Consider the following 16,635-nt stretch of genomic DNA (forward strand, 5'->3'; position numbering starts at 1 on the left):
CATGTCATCCTCTCTTATAAATGCCAGCGGTGGTGGCGTCCTTCGCCAAAAAGTACCAGTGGGTGCTGCTTAGCTGAGAAGTAGGGTGCGCAGTGCCCTTGCCCCGAGGAAGCAGCCAGACCGCCATGCTCTGCCAGGTGGTCAGGTTAGACACAGGAGTGCGTCCCCTGCAGAAAAAGGCGACATCACGTGGCCCTGGCAGGGGGCATATTTCCTCGAGTCCGTGCAAGGCTCCAGCATGCGAGCGAGGGCAGCCCCAGAGTGGGTCAGCCCGCAAGCCCTCTCTGTGCATGCATCAGGATGTCCCCATGCCATCCGTAACCCCTGGGCTCTCTCTCTCCCCACCATCCCCTTAGCCGCTCTGACCTACAAATGCACACGGGACCAGTGGACGGTGTATTGCCGGGTCATCCGAGAAAAGAACCTCTGCCAGGACATGCGGTGGTACCAACGCTGCTGTCAGACGTGCAGGGACTTCTATGCCAACAAGATGCGCCAGCCACCACCACCCTTGCCCAGCTCATGACACGGGGCCCAGCGGTCCCCCGGCGCTCCAGCGCGTGGTCTGCATCCCGATGACATGGCTAGCTGAAAGCCTGCCCACCCGAGAGCACACCAGTCCTGCGGCCGGGACCCCCCCTGCCCCCAGAGCACACCGCCACTCACCCACAAGGCTGTCCCAAGAATCCAGCCGTTTAGAACCTGAGCGTGGACTTGACGTTTGCTGTTAGCGCTTTTGTACTTAATATATTGTTAACAGCCACTGGATGGCTTTCTACAGTAAGGAAAAAATAGGCATGAGTCACAAAATTATTGTCATTTCTAAGGTTCCGTGTACCTCAAAGGGAACACCTCTGACAGACCGTTGTCGAAAGAAAGAGACGTCATTGAGCACTTCTGTCTTGGCTTTCTTTTGACGTTTGAATTCCCGGTGCTTGACGTGCCATGGGGGGATTATCCCCCAAAGGAGACATTTTACATTAAAACAGGCTTTATTCTGAAAGCCGGCGGCACCCTGGAAGGAAGGACAGATGTCAGCAAGCCTCTGCTAATGGCTTCTCCTGAGAGGACCAGGCTGCCGGAGCCCTTCTTGACCACACAAGAGTCAGCACTTTGCCTCCCGGCGCATCTCTGAAAACATGTTCTCTAGATCGTGGGCCTCATCTTGGAAGTCTTGTCCCTGACAGTTTGAATCTCTATCAGCCAAGGATGCCAAGGCCACGTAGTTCTGCATACCACCTGTGTTGGGGAGAATATTCTGGAGGTGTCTGGGTTTGGGGAGGCATTTAATTTCTATACTCTACTGTCCACCGCATCAGGAAACAGAAAGTCTTTCTTCAAGGTGCTATGAAATGGGATGTATGTTAATTTGGGGGATGGGACTGGTTCCTGGCATAAAGGTGAGCTCAGGACAGCTTCATCCGGGGTGTAGGGCCCCTCTACCTTCTGGGGGCCTCTACTCCAGGCAGTACTTCGTAAAGCTTTGCTTCCCGTTGACCTTGGCCATCTACCTAAAGTTGATTCTTTCTAGAACCTCTGGCTACTTCGCCCTGGCCCGGGACTGATTTCCTCCAGAAGCCACTCAGCCTGGTGTGCCAGGATCCGTGGAGGAGGGCCCCCCGGCCAGGATCACTGCACAACCACCCCGCCTTCCCATAGCCCAGACCTTGCGGGACCCATCACTGTCACGCGTTGTCCTTGACCCATCTTCTTAGTAAGGCAAGGATGACTCTCAGAAAAGCATGAAGAAAGTCTTTCCCTCCAGCAGCCCCTCAAAACAGAGCCGCGCCCTCTCCAGAAGCCTGGACAAACGACAAGAGTACAGAAGACGGTGGGACCCTGCCCACTTTGGGAGCTGGGAGGGAGAGACTCTAGATGCCAGGAGGCCTGTTTCGCTCAGCGACTTGGTGGGTGTTTGATGGTGCTTACGTTCAAGGACTTTACCGTGATAAACCCCCCGCCTTTGCCTCTCTGATTGCGGCCAGGGGGCCTCATGTATGTCGATCTCCCTGGGGTCAGCTCCAAGGACTTCCTGATTTATTGGTGCTGTGTTCATGTATCTGCTTTTGTTTTTGATGATGTCACAACTTTAGGGCTAGCTTAAGGCTGTTTCAGTGTATGATTTTTCATATTCCAGAGACAGAGAAGTGGTAGGGATGACAAGAAATGTGTGCGGTTCCACTCGAATCAACGAGAAGTATCAAGAAACCTGCTTGAGTGCTGTGTGTAAAAGACTGAAAGAATGCCAGGATGGAGTGATCCACCCTGCAGCGTAACCCCCCCCCAACCCCCAATGGTTGCACCGGAGCCTGAGCAAAATGCTATCCTCCCCAGCTCAGGCTTGGCCACCAACAGAATCCCACAAACCCCATTCCACAAAACACTCAAATTCTTGGGGAGCTAGGGTTCCGTGTTCCCCCCAGCCCCCAGCAGGCTCAGCTTCACCACAAAACATCAGAAAGATGGCAACCTCAGACACTGAGGAGCAGAGCCAGGATGGCCAGCTAAGGAAGCCAGGGCAGCCTTGTTTGCTCATGCGCACCCTCGTACCCAAGCTGGGCAAGCCCAGAGGCGAGCCCTTTCCCTGGTGCCTCTGAATTACCCCCCACTGGGTCCCTTGACTGTATCCACTGGATGCATCTGGCAAGGGCCTCACACCTTCAAAAGGCAGATAACTGATTTGGTTCTTATTCAACACCCCGTTGGTTCCCCCACCGTCGCTGTCTTTCTTGACCTCTTTTAGCTCATGCCAGAGCACTGTTGCTCTGAAATCCCCCAGCCCGCCTTCTGTTTATGGCACAAGCAATGACCAATGTCAGCGAAGCCAGCCTGACGCTCTTGTACAGAAGACATTGAAACCCTGTGATCGCAACAGTGACGTTTCTTTATTAACACTACCCTGTACTGTCACTCAAGTACTGTACCTTTTTGATTGCACGATTGTGTTACTAAATGCAGAGTCTTACGACCTTATGGTGCTACTTTTGTGGGTACAAATGAAACCCTCTCACTTGACCATGGCTTGATATTATCAGAACACAGGGAAAGATCCTCGGCAGCAATATCATTGCTTTGCTCTCTTTTCTTCATTTCAGAGTCCAGTGTATATATTTTCCATTAGTTAACTTACATTACGTACTGTACCCGTGGTATTGTTGTTTTACTTTTTGGTGCTGGTTTTGAAAGAAAAAAAAAGAACAGAAGACAAACATTGGACACCACTGTAAATGAAAAATTAATCATTTCATTGGAAGTGAGTCGAACATGTTTTAATAAAATGTTTTTCCATAACAATTTTAAGCTGTCTGTGAAGTAAAAGACAAAAACCAGTCCTCGAGCGCTGACAGAGGGAGGCCTGTCCTTCGGCATGTGGTCCCGTAGCTCGCCTGGAACGGCGTCCCGACCACAGCTGTGGACGGTGTCAGAGGTCGCTGGTAAATGCAGTTCTGGCGGGTGGCTGGCCTCCCCGAGCAAGCACTAACAAATCATCCCGTCCCGGGCCTCACCCCAGTGTGGGTGCAAAGCCCTGGGTGGGGACAAGAAGGCCTGACGGCCGTGCCGTAAGTCTCTCTGACACAGAGCGGCAGTTACCTCGCTCGCAGAGATGCCCATGCCCCTCCGTGGGGGTACAGTGACCCCTGGTGCGGGGCCCCCGCAGACTGGGCCCTGGGCATGCCAGAACGGGCACCTGCTCCCTACAACCTTGCTTTGCCACCTTTAGCCCCCTCCTCCCCCACCCTGCTGACGGTCCATTCAGCTTCCCTCCTTGTGCAGGGGTGAGGCGGAGCCCCGGCCCTGCAGTCCTCCCAGGCTGAGGACACGGCAAGGGTACCACACTGTGGGACCCTGTCTGGGCTTGACGAGGAGCAGGGATGTCACTGCTCCTTCTCCTGGGTGGGGGGAGGCGGTTCATCTCCTTCTGGCATCAAGGAGAAAGAGCTCCCCAGCCAAGCACTCGGAGCTCCATTCGACAGAGAGCGCCTCCTTTGAATGTTGGAGCAGCCCCCAGAAATTCCCTGAAGTAAAGACCATTTGTTTAACAGACAGCAAAGTGCCCACGGCACCCCCAGTTGCCAGGAAACACAAGGCTGTTGCTCGTGTTAATTCTCATTAATCATCAGCCGCCTACCTCCGAGATCTGTTGGTATCTTCTCCTCCTTTCTCTGAGAGCTCTGATCACTCTGGAACTTCCAACAGCCCCGATGGTATGTTGTTTCTCCAGGAGCAGCTACGATTCCTGGGTGGCCCTCAGCAACTTGTTTGGTGGTGAAATTGACAAGCTCTCGCTCAGCGAGTGTTGAGTGGGTTTCTAGTAGGAACCAAGCACTCCCTGGAACTGATGATAACACAACAAAAGACCAGCTCAGAAGCCCAAAGCCCCACTGAGCAGACAAGCCTGGAGCCCCGGACAATAGAGAATGAGCGAGAGCTGCAGGAACTCCAAGAAGGGAAAGGTCAGGACCTCCTTTGTGGATTTGATTGGCCTCTGGACACAGGAAAGAAGGGTTGGGGTTGGAACTTCCATGAACTCTCCAGACCACTCCACTGGCTCGTGCCCCTGTCCTACATTAACACAGTATTCTTGTGTCACCGGACCCTCAGATGCTCCGTTGTATCTTGTCCTCAGCATCCCCTATCCTTTGGGACATCCTCTTCTCGAAGCTTCTGGACCACTGTCTCCTGACTTGTCTCCTCCTTCAGCTCCTTCCTAGCTCTCCTTTCTCAGCCAGCTGTAGGCGAAGGAATGCCCCAGGGTTCAGCCCTAACCCCTATCTCTCTAAATACTTTCTCCATAGGTCATGTCACCCAGACCTGAGACTTTGAAAACCAAGCATGTTCTGGTATCTCCCCAATTAACACCTTTGACCCTGACCTCTCTCTTGACCTCCATGTTCATACATGACCTCTCCGTGTGCACAGGCAACCCTGTGGGAAGCTCTGGGACTGGGATGGCCCTTCAGAGTTATCCCAAATCTGACACTTGGTGGGGACGGCCCACCTCTGCTCCATGTGACATTAGCTGGGGCAGTTCAAAGCCCAAGTAGAGGCTGGGATTATCAGAAGGCTCCCATGCTTGCTTATCTGGCAAACAATGCTGGTCCTAAGAACCTCAGCTGGGACTTTCAGCCAGAACACCTACACGTGACCTCTCCGAGGGGCTGTGTGGCAACCTGAAGCACAATGGCAGGGTTGCAGTGGGCAGCACTCTGAGAGAGAGCATGACTCTCATGAAGCTGTGTCACTTCATGCGACAACTCAAAAGTTACACGGTGTCACGTCCACCATCCTCTAATAGTTACGGCAGTCACAAAGGCTCACATAAGTCCACGGGGACGGGATGAAGAGTCCATCTCTTGCTGGGAAGAGTGGCAAGGCTCTAGAAGAGCAGGTGAGATGAGAAATGTTTAGCCATTTGGAGGAAGATTCGCATACCCCCACATGCAGAATACACTCACTCTTTCCTTAGAGCTGCATCCCATTTCAACATCATGGTCAGGGTCAAAGCCCTGGATCTCATGATCTAAGTCAAGTGCAGGTGCAGGTTGCCTTCCTCCTGTGTACAGCTCCCTCAGGGAGAGCTTCTTGAACACTATTTCTCTCACTATAAAGACCAGGGAACTCAAAAGAGACATTGGCTCCTCACAACCTCCAACACCCAAGAGAAAATGGTGGGATGGACACAGGAGAACTGAAGTAGATACTCTCTATTTAAAAGGAGGGAAAGGGCAAGCACATGGTATCCACTGTCCATAGCAGTTCTAAAGTCCAGCATGGCACATGTGACCGGCTCCATTAGTCCTAGCCCTACTGCTGGCGAGTGATTCTCCTGGGACTGCCTCCGGAAGCCAACGACACTTGCTCTTTGTTGTGATTCATTCTTAATGGTAGGGGAAGCAAAATGCAGTCAAGTGCTCTTCCCTTCGGAGGGGGTGTCCTGGCACGCTCTAGACCTCTGGACTCCTAAACATTTCACTGATACCATGTGTCTTTGAATATTCACAGTAATTATCTCCCACCTGCTAGAGCACAGGTATCCTACTAAGGCCTCCAATTTACATGCCTCTTCTTGCTTGTCTGGTCTGATTAACAGGATATCATGGATACAGTGGATCAGTGTGGATTCTGCGGAGGGTCTGGGCAGTCCAGGCCTTCTGGGGCTACATCCTAACAGAGTGTTAACATAGCCCTTGGAGGAGGCTGCACCTGATGGCTACTGCTGTCTGTCACACGTGAGCGTGAATTACTCTGGTCTTTCTCTCCAACAGAGATGGAAAAGAATGTGTTTCCTAGCTTCATAATCCTATACCTTGTATCTTGAACCTTGTCAATCAGCTCTAGAAAAAATACCACATCTGGCACAGCAGTCCATTTGTGGCTAATTCTATGACAGTGGTTAAAGCTGTGGTAGTCCACTGTTATATGACAGGACCAAATCTAAATTTGGTGAGGGCTCGACTGATGACTTTGATGGGGATATATATGATGGGATAACCTCCCCTGCATTCTTTAGGTCCTTCAGCATGACGCTCACATATGCCACCCTCACTGGGTTGCAATATTCCTATTGACTTACTTTCTTGCCTGGAGACAGGGAGGCAGTTTCTCAGGCTTCCACTTGGCCTTCCCCAAGACAATAGTGCCTTGTTCCAGAAGCCAAGTTAATCCATTCCAAGTGCGCATTCAGGGACAGGAGGAATGATCACTGGTGACCGTAAGGAATCACTGGGCCCACTAGGAACCAAACCTGGACCAAGACTCCATTTATTATCTATTCCCTTTCTATCCCTAGTCCAAAGTAGCCATAAATACCACTGGTTCTACCTCAAAATTATGCCTCTAGTCTGTCTGCTTCTCCATCTGTCTCTGCCACCACTAGGCACCGAGTCACAGACTCCCACCAGGACCCTGCAAAAGCTTCCTGACCATCTCCCTCCCTCATTTCTGGCTCTTTCCAATACATTCTCCACATGTCAGTCAAAGCAGTATCTCCTGAACATAAATCCTGGCATTCCCCCATTTAAAGCCCTTCAATAGCTTCTTACCCCTGGAGTTTTCTCATCTCAAGGCCCTGTGTGATCTTGCCCCTGCTGTCCTCACCTCCCACATGGTCGTGCTCACACCCACATCAGCCACACGGCCTCCTTCTGTCTGACGATCCTCCACCCTCTTCCCCACTTTGGGCCTTTGCAGGTCCTATTACTTGTGTTGTCCCCACCTGTCCCCAACCCCAGTTCTTCCCATGGCTGATTATCTACATCCCTCATGCCTCAGCTGAAATGTTATGAACTCTGAAGTGACTTCCCAGTCGCGGCAGCCATCTTTGTTCCCTCCTCAGTTCTTACCATAACCTATCACTAGTCTGTTAACCTGTTTAACTAGCATGTTGTCTGTCTGCCCATCTAGAAGGTAAGTGCCACCAGGGTAGAAAACACATGCCTCCCGTGTATCTCCACATCCCCAGGGCCCAGAATGTGCATGCACTAAGTGAACACACTTCCCCTTTGCTGGTTACAACTTACATTACTTAGATTATTTTCAGATAAGTTCAGGATTGCACCAGAATATGTTTGTACTCGATAAAAGAAGTGCACTCTAAATTCAATGATTTTTTTTTTTTTTTGCATATACCTCGAGTGATGCAAATATTTGGACAACTAGCTGTAAGTCAATGAAAACAAGATGTTTGCAGGTTTTCAAATTCTCCCCCTTTTCAGCCACCCCTTGCCAACAGAGACAGGTGTTTCCAGATGGTTGCCATGGTGATCTAGAAGCTGTTTTCTCTCCTTTTCATTTCATCTTTGGAACAGTAGAGTGACAGATTCAGGAGGCAAAGAGTCTGAGGTTTGGTGAAGATCCTTGTAAAGCTTGATGGGGCGCCACCATCTGGTGCTTCTGGAATAAAAGTTTAACTGTGAGGCTCCAGGAGTTGTCAGGATAGGCTCATGTGCCTGCAGGCTGGGATGCAATGCAACGTGGGTGCTCACTGTGGGGTTTCCTGTACGAAGGACACTCGTTACTCCCCCATCCACTATGAGATTGTCATCCCCTTGATTTTGAAGCCCTTCTCAGAAAAACAGCCCCTTCTAGAGCCCAAGCAGCTTTGGGGCGCCTGGTAGCCCAGTTGGTTGGGCATCCGACTCTTGGTTTCTGCCCAGGTCTGATCTCAGATCTGATCTCAGGGTCGTGAGATCAAGCCCCATGCCTGGCTCTGAGCTCAGTGTGGAGACTGCTTGGGTTTCTCTCTCCCTCTTCCTCTGCCCCTCCCCACTGCTCGTTCTCTCTCGCTCGCTCTCTCCCTGAAACAAATCTTTTTTTTTTTTTTAAGATTTTATTTATTTATTTGAGACAGAGAGAATGAGAGACAGAGAGCACATGAGAGGGGGGAGGGTCAGAGGGAGAAGCAGGCTCCCTACTGAGCAGGGATCCTGATGCGGGACTCGATCCAGGGACTCCAGGATCATGACCTGAGCCGAAGGCAGTCGCTTAACCAACTGAGCCACCCAGGCGCCCCTCCCTGAAACAAATCTTAAAAAAAAAAAAAGAACCCAGGGAGCTTCAGCATTTCAGGGGATAACTTTCAAAAATGACAAAGAAATTAGGTTTTCCTCTTAGAATTCCTTAGGAGAATGCTGGGATTTCCCTTGGAAAAAACTAGCTACTCAGGTCTGGGGGACTCTATCCTTCTATAGGAAAAATGTAAATGACCCAGTGAATCAAAGGGTCCTTTAGTAGATAGAGCCCAGTCAAGCTAAAACAAAACTCCTTTCCAGCAGAGGGATGAGGATACAGATCAGCACATAGCAGGGCTACCTTGGGCCCCACCCCGTGACTGCCCCTTCCCAAGGTCCAACACACAGACATTATGTGCACAGACGTGCAGGTTGGCCTAAATGAGGCTCAGGGAAAAGGAGTGTCCCTGCGGTCTCAACAGGCTCCTCCCTGCTCCTTCCATAGCCTCTCTCTCCCCTTCATTTTCTGTGTTCAACATTCTCTCTTCTCCATGCTTGCCATCTTTTTATCTTACTTTCTGTCTCCTTCTTGGGTTACATTTATTTATTCTCTCTCTCCCTTCCTCTACCCATCCCTCCTTCACTCCTTTTTTCTTGGTCACTGTCTACATTTTACCACTCCTTCCAGTTTCGGATGATAGTGCATTTCTGACTTTGGGCCCGTTGTTGATGTAGAAACTTTCACTGAGGGCCCACTCATGGGTCTCCAGGGAAGAGTGAGTTCCTCTAGGGACTGAGTTTCCACTGAGTCTTTAGATGACTGAGTACCCTTTAAAAGTTCACTCTCAAACCACTCACCCAGAATCCTTGCAAACTAACTGTTCTTTAGAAGTTTTAGAAGTCTCCCGATGCTCACTTCCAGCTTAATTCTGTGTGTGCCGATCACACGTGCAACATTCCTTTGGCTAATGATACACATCAGCAATTGGCTTTCTTGCCACTGAGGTTAGTTTTAACATGCCAGTTGATGGTTATAAAATAGCAATTCTGGAAGTTCCATCCAAAGATTGCTATGTATTAACACATTATTAAAATAGTATATCGCAAGGTCAACATACTATTGTAATTGTTGACCTATCAAATACAGAAAATTTTTGAAACTTCAATGGAAGCCAGATGTCTTTTTATTAAATTGGAATTCAGTAAAGGGAAGAGAGAGTGTTGCAAATGTTCAGCAATGTTGGTTTGATGTGGTAATGATTTTTGCCAATATTGTTTTTTATAAAATAATTATATCACTATATATTACATTATAATATATTTCATTTGTATTCTGTATATATCTAATGGACATACATGAATATACACAATGCCTACATGTGAAGTGTGACCGCAGGGTTGGTTAACTTGGAACATTCTGGTGTGCCTTATATAATGGCCCTAAAGCAATTTCAGCAGGATCCCTGTGTCCTCTGGAGCAGTGGCCACATGGCTCAATTAGGACAGAGGCTCCCAAGGCAAATGCAACACCCATCTCAATGTACAAATGATGGAGTATCAAATTTGTTTATATCATGACTTCTATACTAAATGACCATTTTACAGTGTAAGTCAATACACTTTGATGGGGCAGTGTGGTGACTGTAAGGTGGAGGGAAGGATGAGTGATGATGCACAGTCCCCTGTCCTTGAAGAAACATAACAATATGTTGTTGTATGTACCCTTCTCTTGGCAAATAGTGGCTCTGCCCAAATGTGGAAAAATATGTAACTCAGTTCAAAACTAATAGGGCCATTGGCTCAGCATTTAGGATAAACAAACCTCTGCCCACGGAGTAATCAGATCCGCTGTCTTTCAGATGGCTGTAATTCAGCAAAGCCAAGTTCTCAAAGTTTGAGTGCCTCCCTTGTAAGCACCATGAAATGACTTCTCTGCCTCCAGCATTGCACTGATCACCAGTGTCACTTCATAATGACATTACTTGTGCTTTCCAAGCTATCGATGGGTCAAACCACACTGGATAGTCCTGTGCGGCTTGCTGTCTAGACCATGCCACCTAGCCATGGTGGATGGACATACCTATCTGCACATAGCCAGTTGCAGATGTAAGCCAGACTCTGACATGGCTATTTTAGGATGCCCAAAGAGATAAATCAAGGAGTAGCATACATTTTCAAAGGAACAGGAAATCATGAAACAAAACCAAGAGGATAGGAAAAAGAGCCAACAAGAAAACTTGTAATTAATAAGCAAAGTCATTACAATGAAAAACTCAAAACACTGGATAAACTGTAACGCTGAAGGAATCAGAGTATTCGTGATTGGAAGGTAGGATTGAAGAATTTTACCTAAAAGGCAGTATTGAGAAATGAAATTTTTCTGGGTTTGTTTGGTTGGTTTTACTGAAAGTGTCATTAAGACAGAGTGAGAACAATTTGAAAGGTATCAACTTTTGTCTCATAGGAGCTCCCAAGATGAGAATAGAAGAAATGGCAGAGAAGCCATATTTGGAGAGATAGGATGGCCAAGAATTGATGAAAGTCATCAGTTTTTAAAATTAAAAAAAAAAAAAATTAAGTCATGAGTTTTTGTATCAAAAGTTGCCACAAGGGACACCTGGGTGGCTCAGTCGGTTAAGCCTCTGCCTTCGGCTCAGGCTCAGCAAGGAGCCTGCTTCTCCCTCTGCCTGCCTCTGTCTGTCTCTCTCTCTGATAAATAAATAAAATCTTTAAAAAAAAAAAAAAGTTGCCACAAATGCTGAACAGAATAAATAGAAATAAATCTATACCTCACACATCGTAGTGAAACTGCAGAAATAAGGATGAGGGGCACCTGGGTGGCTCAGATGGTTGAGCGTCTGCCTTTGGCTCAGGTCATGATCCCAGGGTCCTGGGATTGAGTCCCGCATCGGGCTCACTGCTAGGCGGGGAGCCTGCTTCTCCCTCTGCCTCTGCCTCTCTCTCTCTCTCTCTGACTCTCATGAATAAATAAATAAAACATTTTTTAAAAAGAAATAAGGATGAAAAGGAAATTAGAAGCAACCAAAGAGGAAAGACACCTAACCCCAGAGGAATAACAGCTAACTGACAGCAGGTACGAGAAGGAAATGGAATTATATCCTCAAGGGCCGAGAGCAACCATACCTCCTTCTGCTTAGCTCACCTGTTGGTGTCCCATGGAACGTGCAGTGGGAAGCTCATCTTCACCCTTCTCCAGAGTCTCCCACAATGAGCAGGGGTCAATTCTCATGTTCATGGCCCCTCCCCAGGCCTGCTCATCACAATGAGTGGCCCCACCATCCACCCATTCTTCTAAAAGCCAGAAACCTGAGAACCAGCCCATAGACAGGATATTCACAGGTCCTGTCACTTTCTGTCCTTTAAATTCCCTTCAGTCTGTCCTTCTTCACCACCCCCAGTGGACACTGTTCTGGCTCAGGCTCATTGCAGTTGCCTCCTGGCTAGTCTTGCCCCCTCCGGCCACCATTCTAATACCAAAGCAACTCTCTGAAGTCTAATAAGGGCTCCCTTGACTGCTTCCCTACTTGAAGCTCAACACCCAGCTCACTCTCAAGGCAACATGCTGTCCAGCCTCCAGCCCTGTCTCTCCATCCCCCTCCCATACCCTGTGCATGCTTGCCTGTGGACACCAAACTCTCTGAGCCAGGAGTCTGCAAACTATGGCCCAACAGCCAATTCCCTCCCACTGCCTATTTGCTTTTGTTTATAAATAAAGTTTTATTGGAACAAGCATGCCAGTCTGTATATATATATATTGTCTATGGCTGCTTTGCACTACAAATACAGAGCTGAATAGTGGGACAGAGCTCCCCACCCAGGGCTAACCAATCCCTAGACACTTGCTCATCTGGATACCCCAGGATAGACTGTCCAAGAGTGTGCTTTTCACATGCAAACCAACCAATCCCCAACCACCATACCACACCCACAGCTACCTTCTTCGTGAGGCTCTCACTCGAATACTCTGCGCCACTCTCCTCCTGCCCTAATCACCTCAGGACGAGCTTTCAAGCAACGAGGGACAAATCCTATACTCCAGAGCCCACTGGTATTATTCAAACAAGGCAATCCTAAGCCTGCTCACCCTGCCTTGCCCATTCCTTCCCACAGAAACCACAGTAAAGGCTTTTGTCTACATCAACTTCATCTGCCTCCTGACTGACCCTAGTGCTTCCCATGGGGCCCTGCACCCCCCTTTTGGGAACTGTGAATAACAACAAACTCTCTTTTCATTGGCAATCTTCTCCTGATCTGCTGGCCATGCTCTACCTTAAATATGCTATTAATACATTATATCCGGAGGATTCAGGCAGGACCCACAGGTGGACACCCTGGGACCCATTTGCCTGGCTGGGTGGGTTTCACGGGAGGGGAGCAGATGGGTCAATAGGTTGTGTTTAAGCAGGTGGTCGACCATGTACCTCTCTGCCATGCTCAGCCCGCACACCTTCAGCTGACCCATAACAAGTTGGGAAATGGGCCTCACTCTTCCTGGATCTCTTTGGAAAGAGAAAACACTAATAAATCAAACACCAAAATATTTATATCCTTATCTCAATATCATGTAAGCTTTCTGGATGATAGGAACCTTTTGAACCTTTGGTCTACCCGTCGCGGACCCCAGCCTTATCAGAACTAAAAACTGCCCCTGAGGGGCCTGAAGGAATACTGGCTGGGGGTTCTAGGTCCTGAGGCAGATTTATGGGTGAAACCACCTCAAATGAGGTCTTATTTGGCTCTGAGTAGTTCAGAGTAATCCGGGGCCATCCATCAGCACGGACACAGTAGGCGTGGCCACACTCAGCACCAGGAAGGCTGAAGCCAGTGAGGTGTTCTTGTCTTTGCCCCTCAAAGTGACAGGAACACAGAGTAACTTGCTCTGCTTAATGGAGTCCATGAAAATCTCACAGAGAAGGTACTTGACGGAAAAGTAAGGATTTGTCAGGCAGAGATGAGAAAAGGGCATTCCGGGTAGAAGGGACGGGGTAGATGAAAAGTTGCTGGAACATGGGGTGCAGCATCATGGCGGTGATAGGAGTTGAAACTGGGGGTGCAAAGACCAGTATGTTTGCACCCCCTGGGCCTGTTGCAGATGAAGGGCTCAATAAAGAGTCTGGATGAGTGAATGAGGACAAGAGACAGCCATGGTCAGATACAGAGGACCTTGCTGCCTAACACCCTGTTTGCCCTCTGCTCAGATGAGGCCAGCTAGGCTCCAGACAGAAAAGGTCACCTAATTAGACTTTGCTCCTTCTGAGAGACTATGCCAGCATGGCCAGGGGTGTTTCTGAGCTGAGCTGGAAGAGCTGGTGAAGCCATGCTCCTAAAATAAATAGCTTGTACTGTTTGTCCCTCAAGGACAAAACAGGCTTCGTGGAGCCTATTTCATTATTCCTTGCAACATACACGGGTGACACATTAGCCAGCAGACTCCCCCCGTACCCAGCCTGTTTAGAGAATATTGATTTTTGCCAAGGTCACACAGCACTTTAGGGGTGAAACGGAAAGCAGCAATGAGCCTTGGCCCCTGTCCTAAACTGGGCTTCTCTCTCTCTCTTTCTCTCTCTTTTTTCCACTTGCTTTGACCAAGGGCTAAAGACGATCCACCAAACCATGGACTGCAGCTTTATCTGAGGGCTGGACCCAGGCGGGGACTCCTCCCCTCCAGGGTGGCTGAGATACTAGTTTCTTCTGACCTGCTGCAGCCTGCTCACCCATTGTGGTTCTGTCCTCCTATAAGTGTCTCCTTTGGGGGCCAGGTGGAACAGCAGCCCCTGGGTGGAGAGGAGATGGCTCATGTATCCCTGGAAGGAAGCGGGGAGAGGTAGAAGCTGGACCAAAATGGAAATGGGCCTGGTCTAGCCCCATGGGAAATGTTCAGGTGGTTATGTCCCCCTTTGCTGAACAGGCTTCCTTGGACCCCTCAGAAGACCCCAGAATTTTTACCTGATTCCCAACCCCTCCTTCTGGTGCTAGAGAGTTCCATTCAATAATTTTAACAGTTATTTATTGAACCCTTGTGATGTGCCTGGCACTGTACTAGTCCATATGGCAGTTGTCCCCTGCTAATAATGTAGTCTCTGTGCTAAGCATGTCAGAAGTCAAAGGAAACAGTGGTAAATATGACAGACAGATCCCTGCCTTCAGGAGCCTATGGCCTGAAATCCTTCCATTTCAGAAGGTTGGTGCAATATTTTTGCGGAAAGACCACAAATCTTCAAGAGGCCTGGATTCAAGACATAGGTCTACCTTCTTCCCATGTGTGTGCTAAGTGGCACTGAAGTGAAAGTTTGGATTGATATCAAGGCTGTAGATACTGTATGCCTAAGACAGTGCCTGACCAAAATTGTCAAACTATGTAGAAAAACCAACCACACATCTCTTAGACCCCACACCCACTTCATGGATCCAAAAATATTGATGATTCAAAGATTTCTTTGGGGAGCACTGGGGTGTGCTGTGAGCTTCACTCTGGCCCTGCCAATGGGGAGAGGGAGATGGTGCCTCCTACTTCCCTTATGCCTAGGGAAAGGGGCTACATGGGGACTTCTCCAGGATTTAACACATACCCGGAAGCTTGAGTGGCACAGTGGACTGGTGCCCAGCTCACACCAGAGAAATAAAAAATGTGAGCGAGGACTCCATCAGTCCACCTGGGCTGCCATAACAAAATATCATTGACTGAGTGACTTAAACAAGCGAGATAGCTTTCTCACAGTTCTGGAAGCTGGAAGCCCCATGTTAAGGTCCAGCAGGGTTTGGTTTCTGGTGAGAGCCCACTTCCTGGCTTGCAGACAGCAGCTTTGTTCCCTCACATGGTCCTCCTCTGAATGTAATTTAGTGTGGAGTGGGGAGGGAGACAGGGAGAGAGGGAAGGAGAGAGAAAGGGAGGTAGGGAGAGAATAACCCTCTGGCATCTTGTCTTATAATGACTCTAATCTTATTGGATCAGGGCCCCACTCTTATGACCTCATTTAATCTTAATTACCTTGTTATAGGCCCTGTCTCCAAATACCGTCACACTGGGGCTTAGGACTTCAACATAGAAATGGGGGGTGGAGGGACACAATTCAGTTCATAGCAGGCTGCCTAGCTGTTTTGATGGCAAAACACAAGAGAGGTGGCTGCACCAGGATCGGCCTGCCTTTCTAGAGTGTGTGGAGTATGTGGGCTCCATGTAAGAGAGAACCAGTGTAGGGGGGCTTGGGTCCTGTCCAAGAAGACTGTGTAGTGAGGGGACTGCAAGAATCCAACTCTAACCTGCCCACATCCAGGAGCTGAGGAAGGAGCTGCAAGTCAGCCACAAATGGAGGAAAGATGTCTCCCACACAGCCCTATAGAAGGGAGATCCCAGCAGATGATGGGACAGTGGGTGTATATCTCCAAGCAACCTATCAAAGTGTTCTAGGAGGAAAGTCAGCCTTTGGTGCCCATGAGGCCCAAAGAATGCTTATACTCAGTAGCCACATGAGTACCTGACAAGTGGGATCTTTCTTCCTCCCCTTTTCTCTCCACCCTCCCCAATTCACAGAAGAATGCCCCGAGAAAAACTCGGGAGGCTTATCATGGACCCCTCTTCCAAGACGGTTTCCAGTCCATGTAAGAGAAAGAGTAATCTCCACTTTAACTAAGTTCAGAATTTGGACTATTAAACGGAACTAGATATTTTTATTACTGAATTGAGACAATAGTTGCAGATTTACCAGCCCCACAATATGGATTTATAGGAACAGTGAAGAGGCAGCAGGAAGATGATTCATGACCACCCCAACTCCAGAATTTTTGTGTGCTCAATGCCATGGGTACATGTGGTTCATGGTTTTCACATCTTAAAGATAATACAACCTACCATGAAAGATTGTTCTGAAAGTTAAAGTATATATTGCAGTGTCAACAAAACACCTAGGACAGAGCCTGGTACAGAGTAGGTCCAAAGAGATGGTCGCCAGTGTTATTGTTGTTCATGGTAATAATAATAGCTGGATCAATAGCATTAAAAAACATCTTAGCAGTTTTCCCAACCCCAAGCATGCTTTGTTTCCTGTCCCTCCAAAGTTGACTTTCATCTTTAGGTCAGTTTCCAGTCCTATGGGGCTCTGAGGAAGTCCCCAACTGCAAGGAACTGGCCCCTCTCTCCAGCCTAATACAACTTTTGAATTTTATG

At 48.7% G+C, this 16,635-nt stretch overlaps 1 protein-coding gene and 1 long non-coding RNA gene across 3 annotated transcripts in view; one reads left to right on the plus strand and one right to left on the minus strand.

Annotated features, from left to right (window-relative positions):
- ADAMTS17 (ADAM metallopeptidase with thrombospondin type 1 motif 17) overlaps nucleotides 1–4,186 on the plus strand; it is a 344,744-nt gene extending 340,558 nt beyond the window's left edge. For both annotated transcript variants that reach the window (XM_035024022.1, XM_035024023.1), the window contains exon 23: nucleotides 357–4,186. In XM_035024022.1, the coding sequence (XP_034879913.1) occupies nucleotides 357–526 (170 nt within the window). In that variant the 3' untranslated portion in view covers nucleotides 527–4,186. The remainder of the gene's footprint in view (nucleotides 1–356) is intronic.
- Nucleotides 4,187–7,598: 3,412 nt separating this feature from the next.
- The window catches only part of LOC118022997, a 30,811-nt gene continuing 21,774 nt past the window's right edge, over nucleotides 7,599–16,635 (minus strand). Inside the window, exon 2 of the long non-coding RNA XR_004682619.1 lies at nucleotides 7,599–7,893. This is a non-coding gene — a long non-coding RNA (uncharacterized LOC118022997). The remainder of the gene's footprint in view (nucleotides 7,894–16,635) is intronic.

Source organism: Mirounga leonina, unplaced genomic scaffold, assembly GCF_011800145.1.
Source record: "Mirounga leonina isolate KUSES-001 unplaced genomic scaffold, KU_Mleo_1.0 Mir_178, whole genome shotgun sequence".
Lineage (NCBI taxonomy): Eukaryota > Metazoa > Chordata > Mammalia > Carnivora > Phocidae > Mirounga > Mirounga leonina.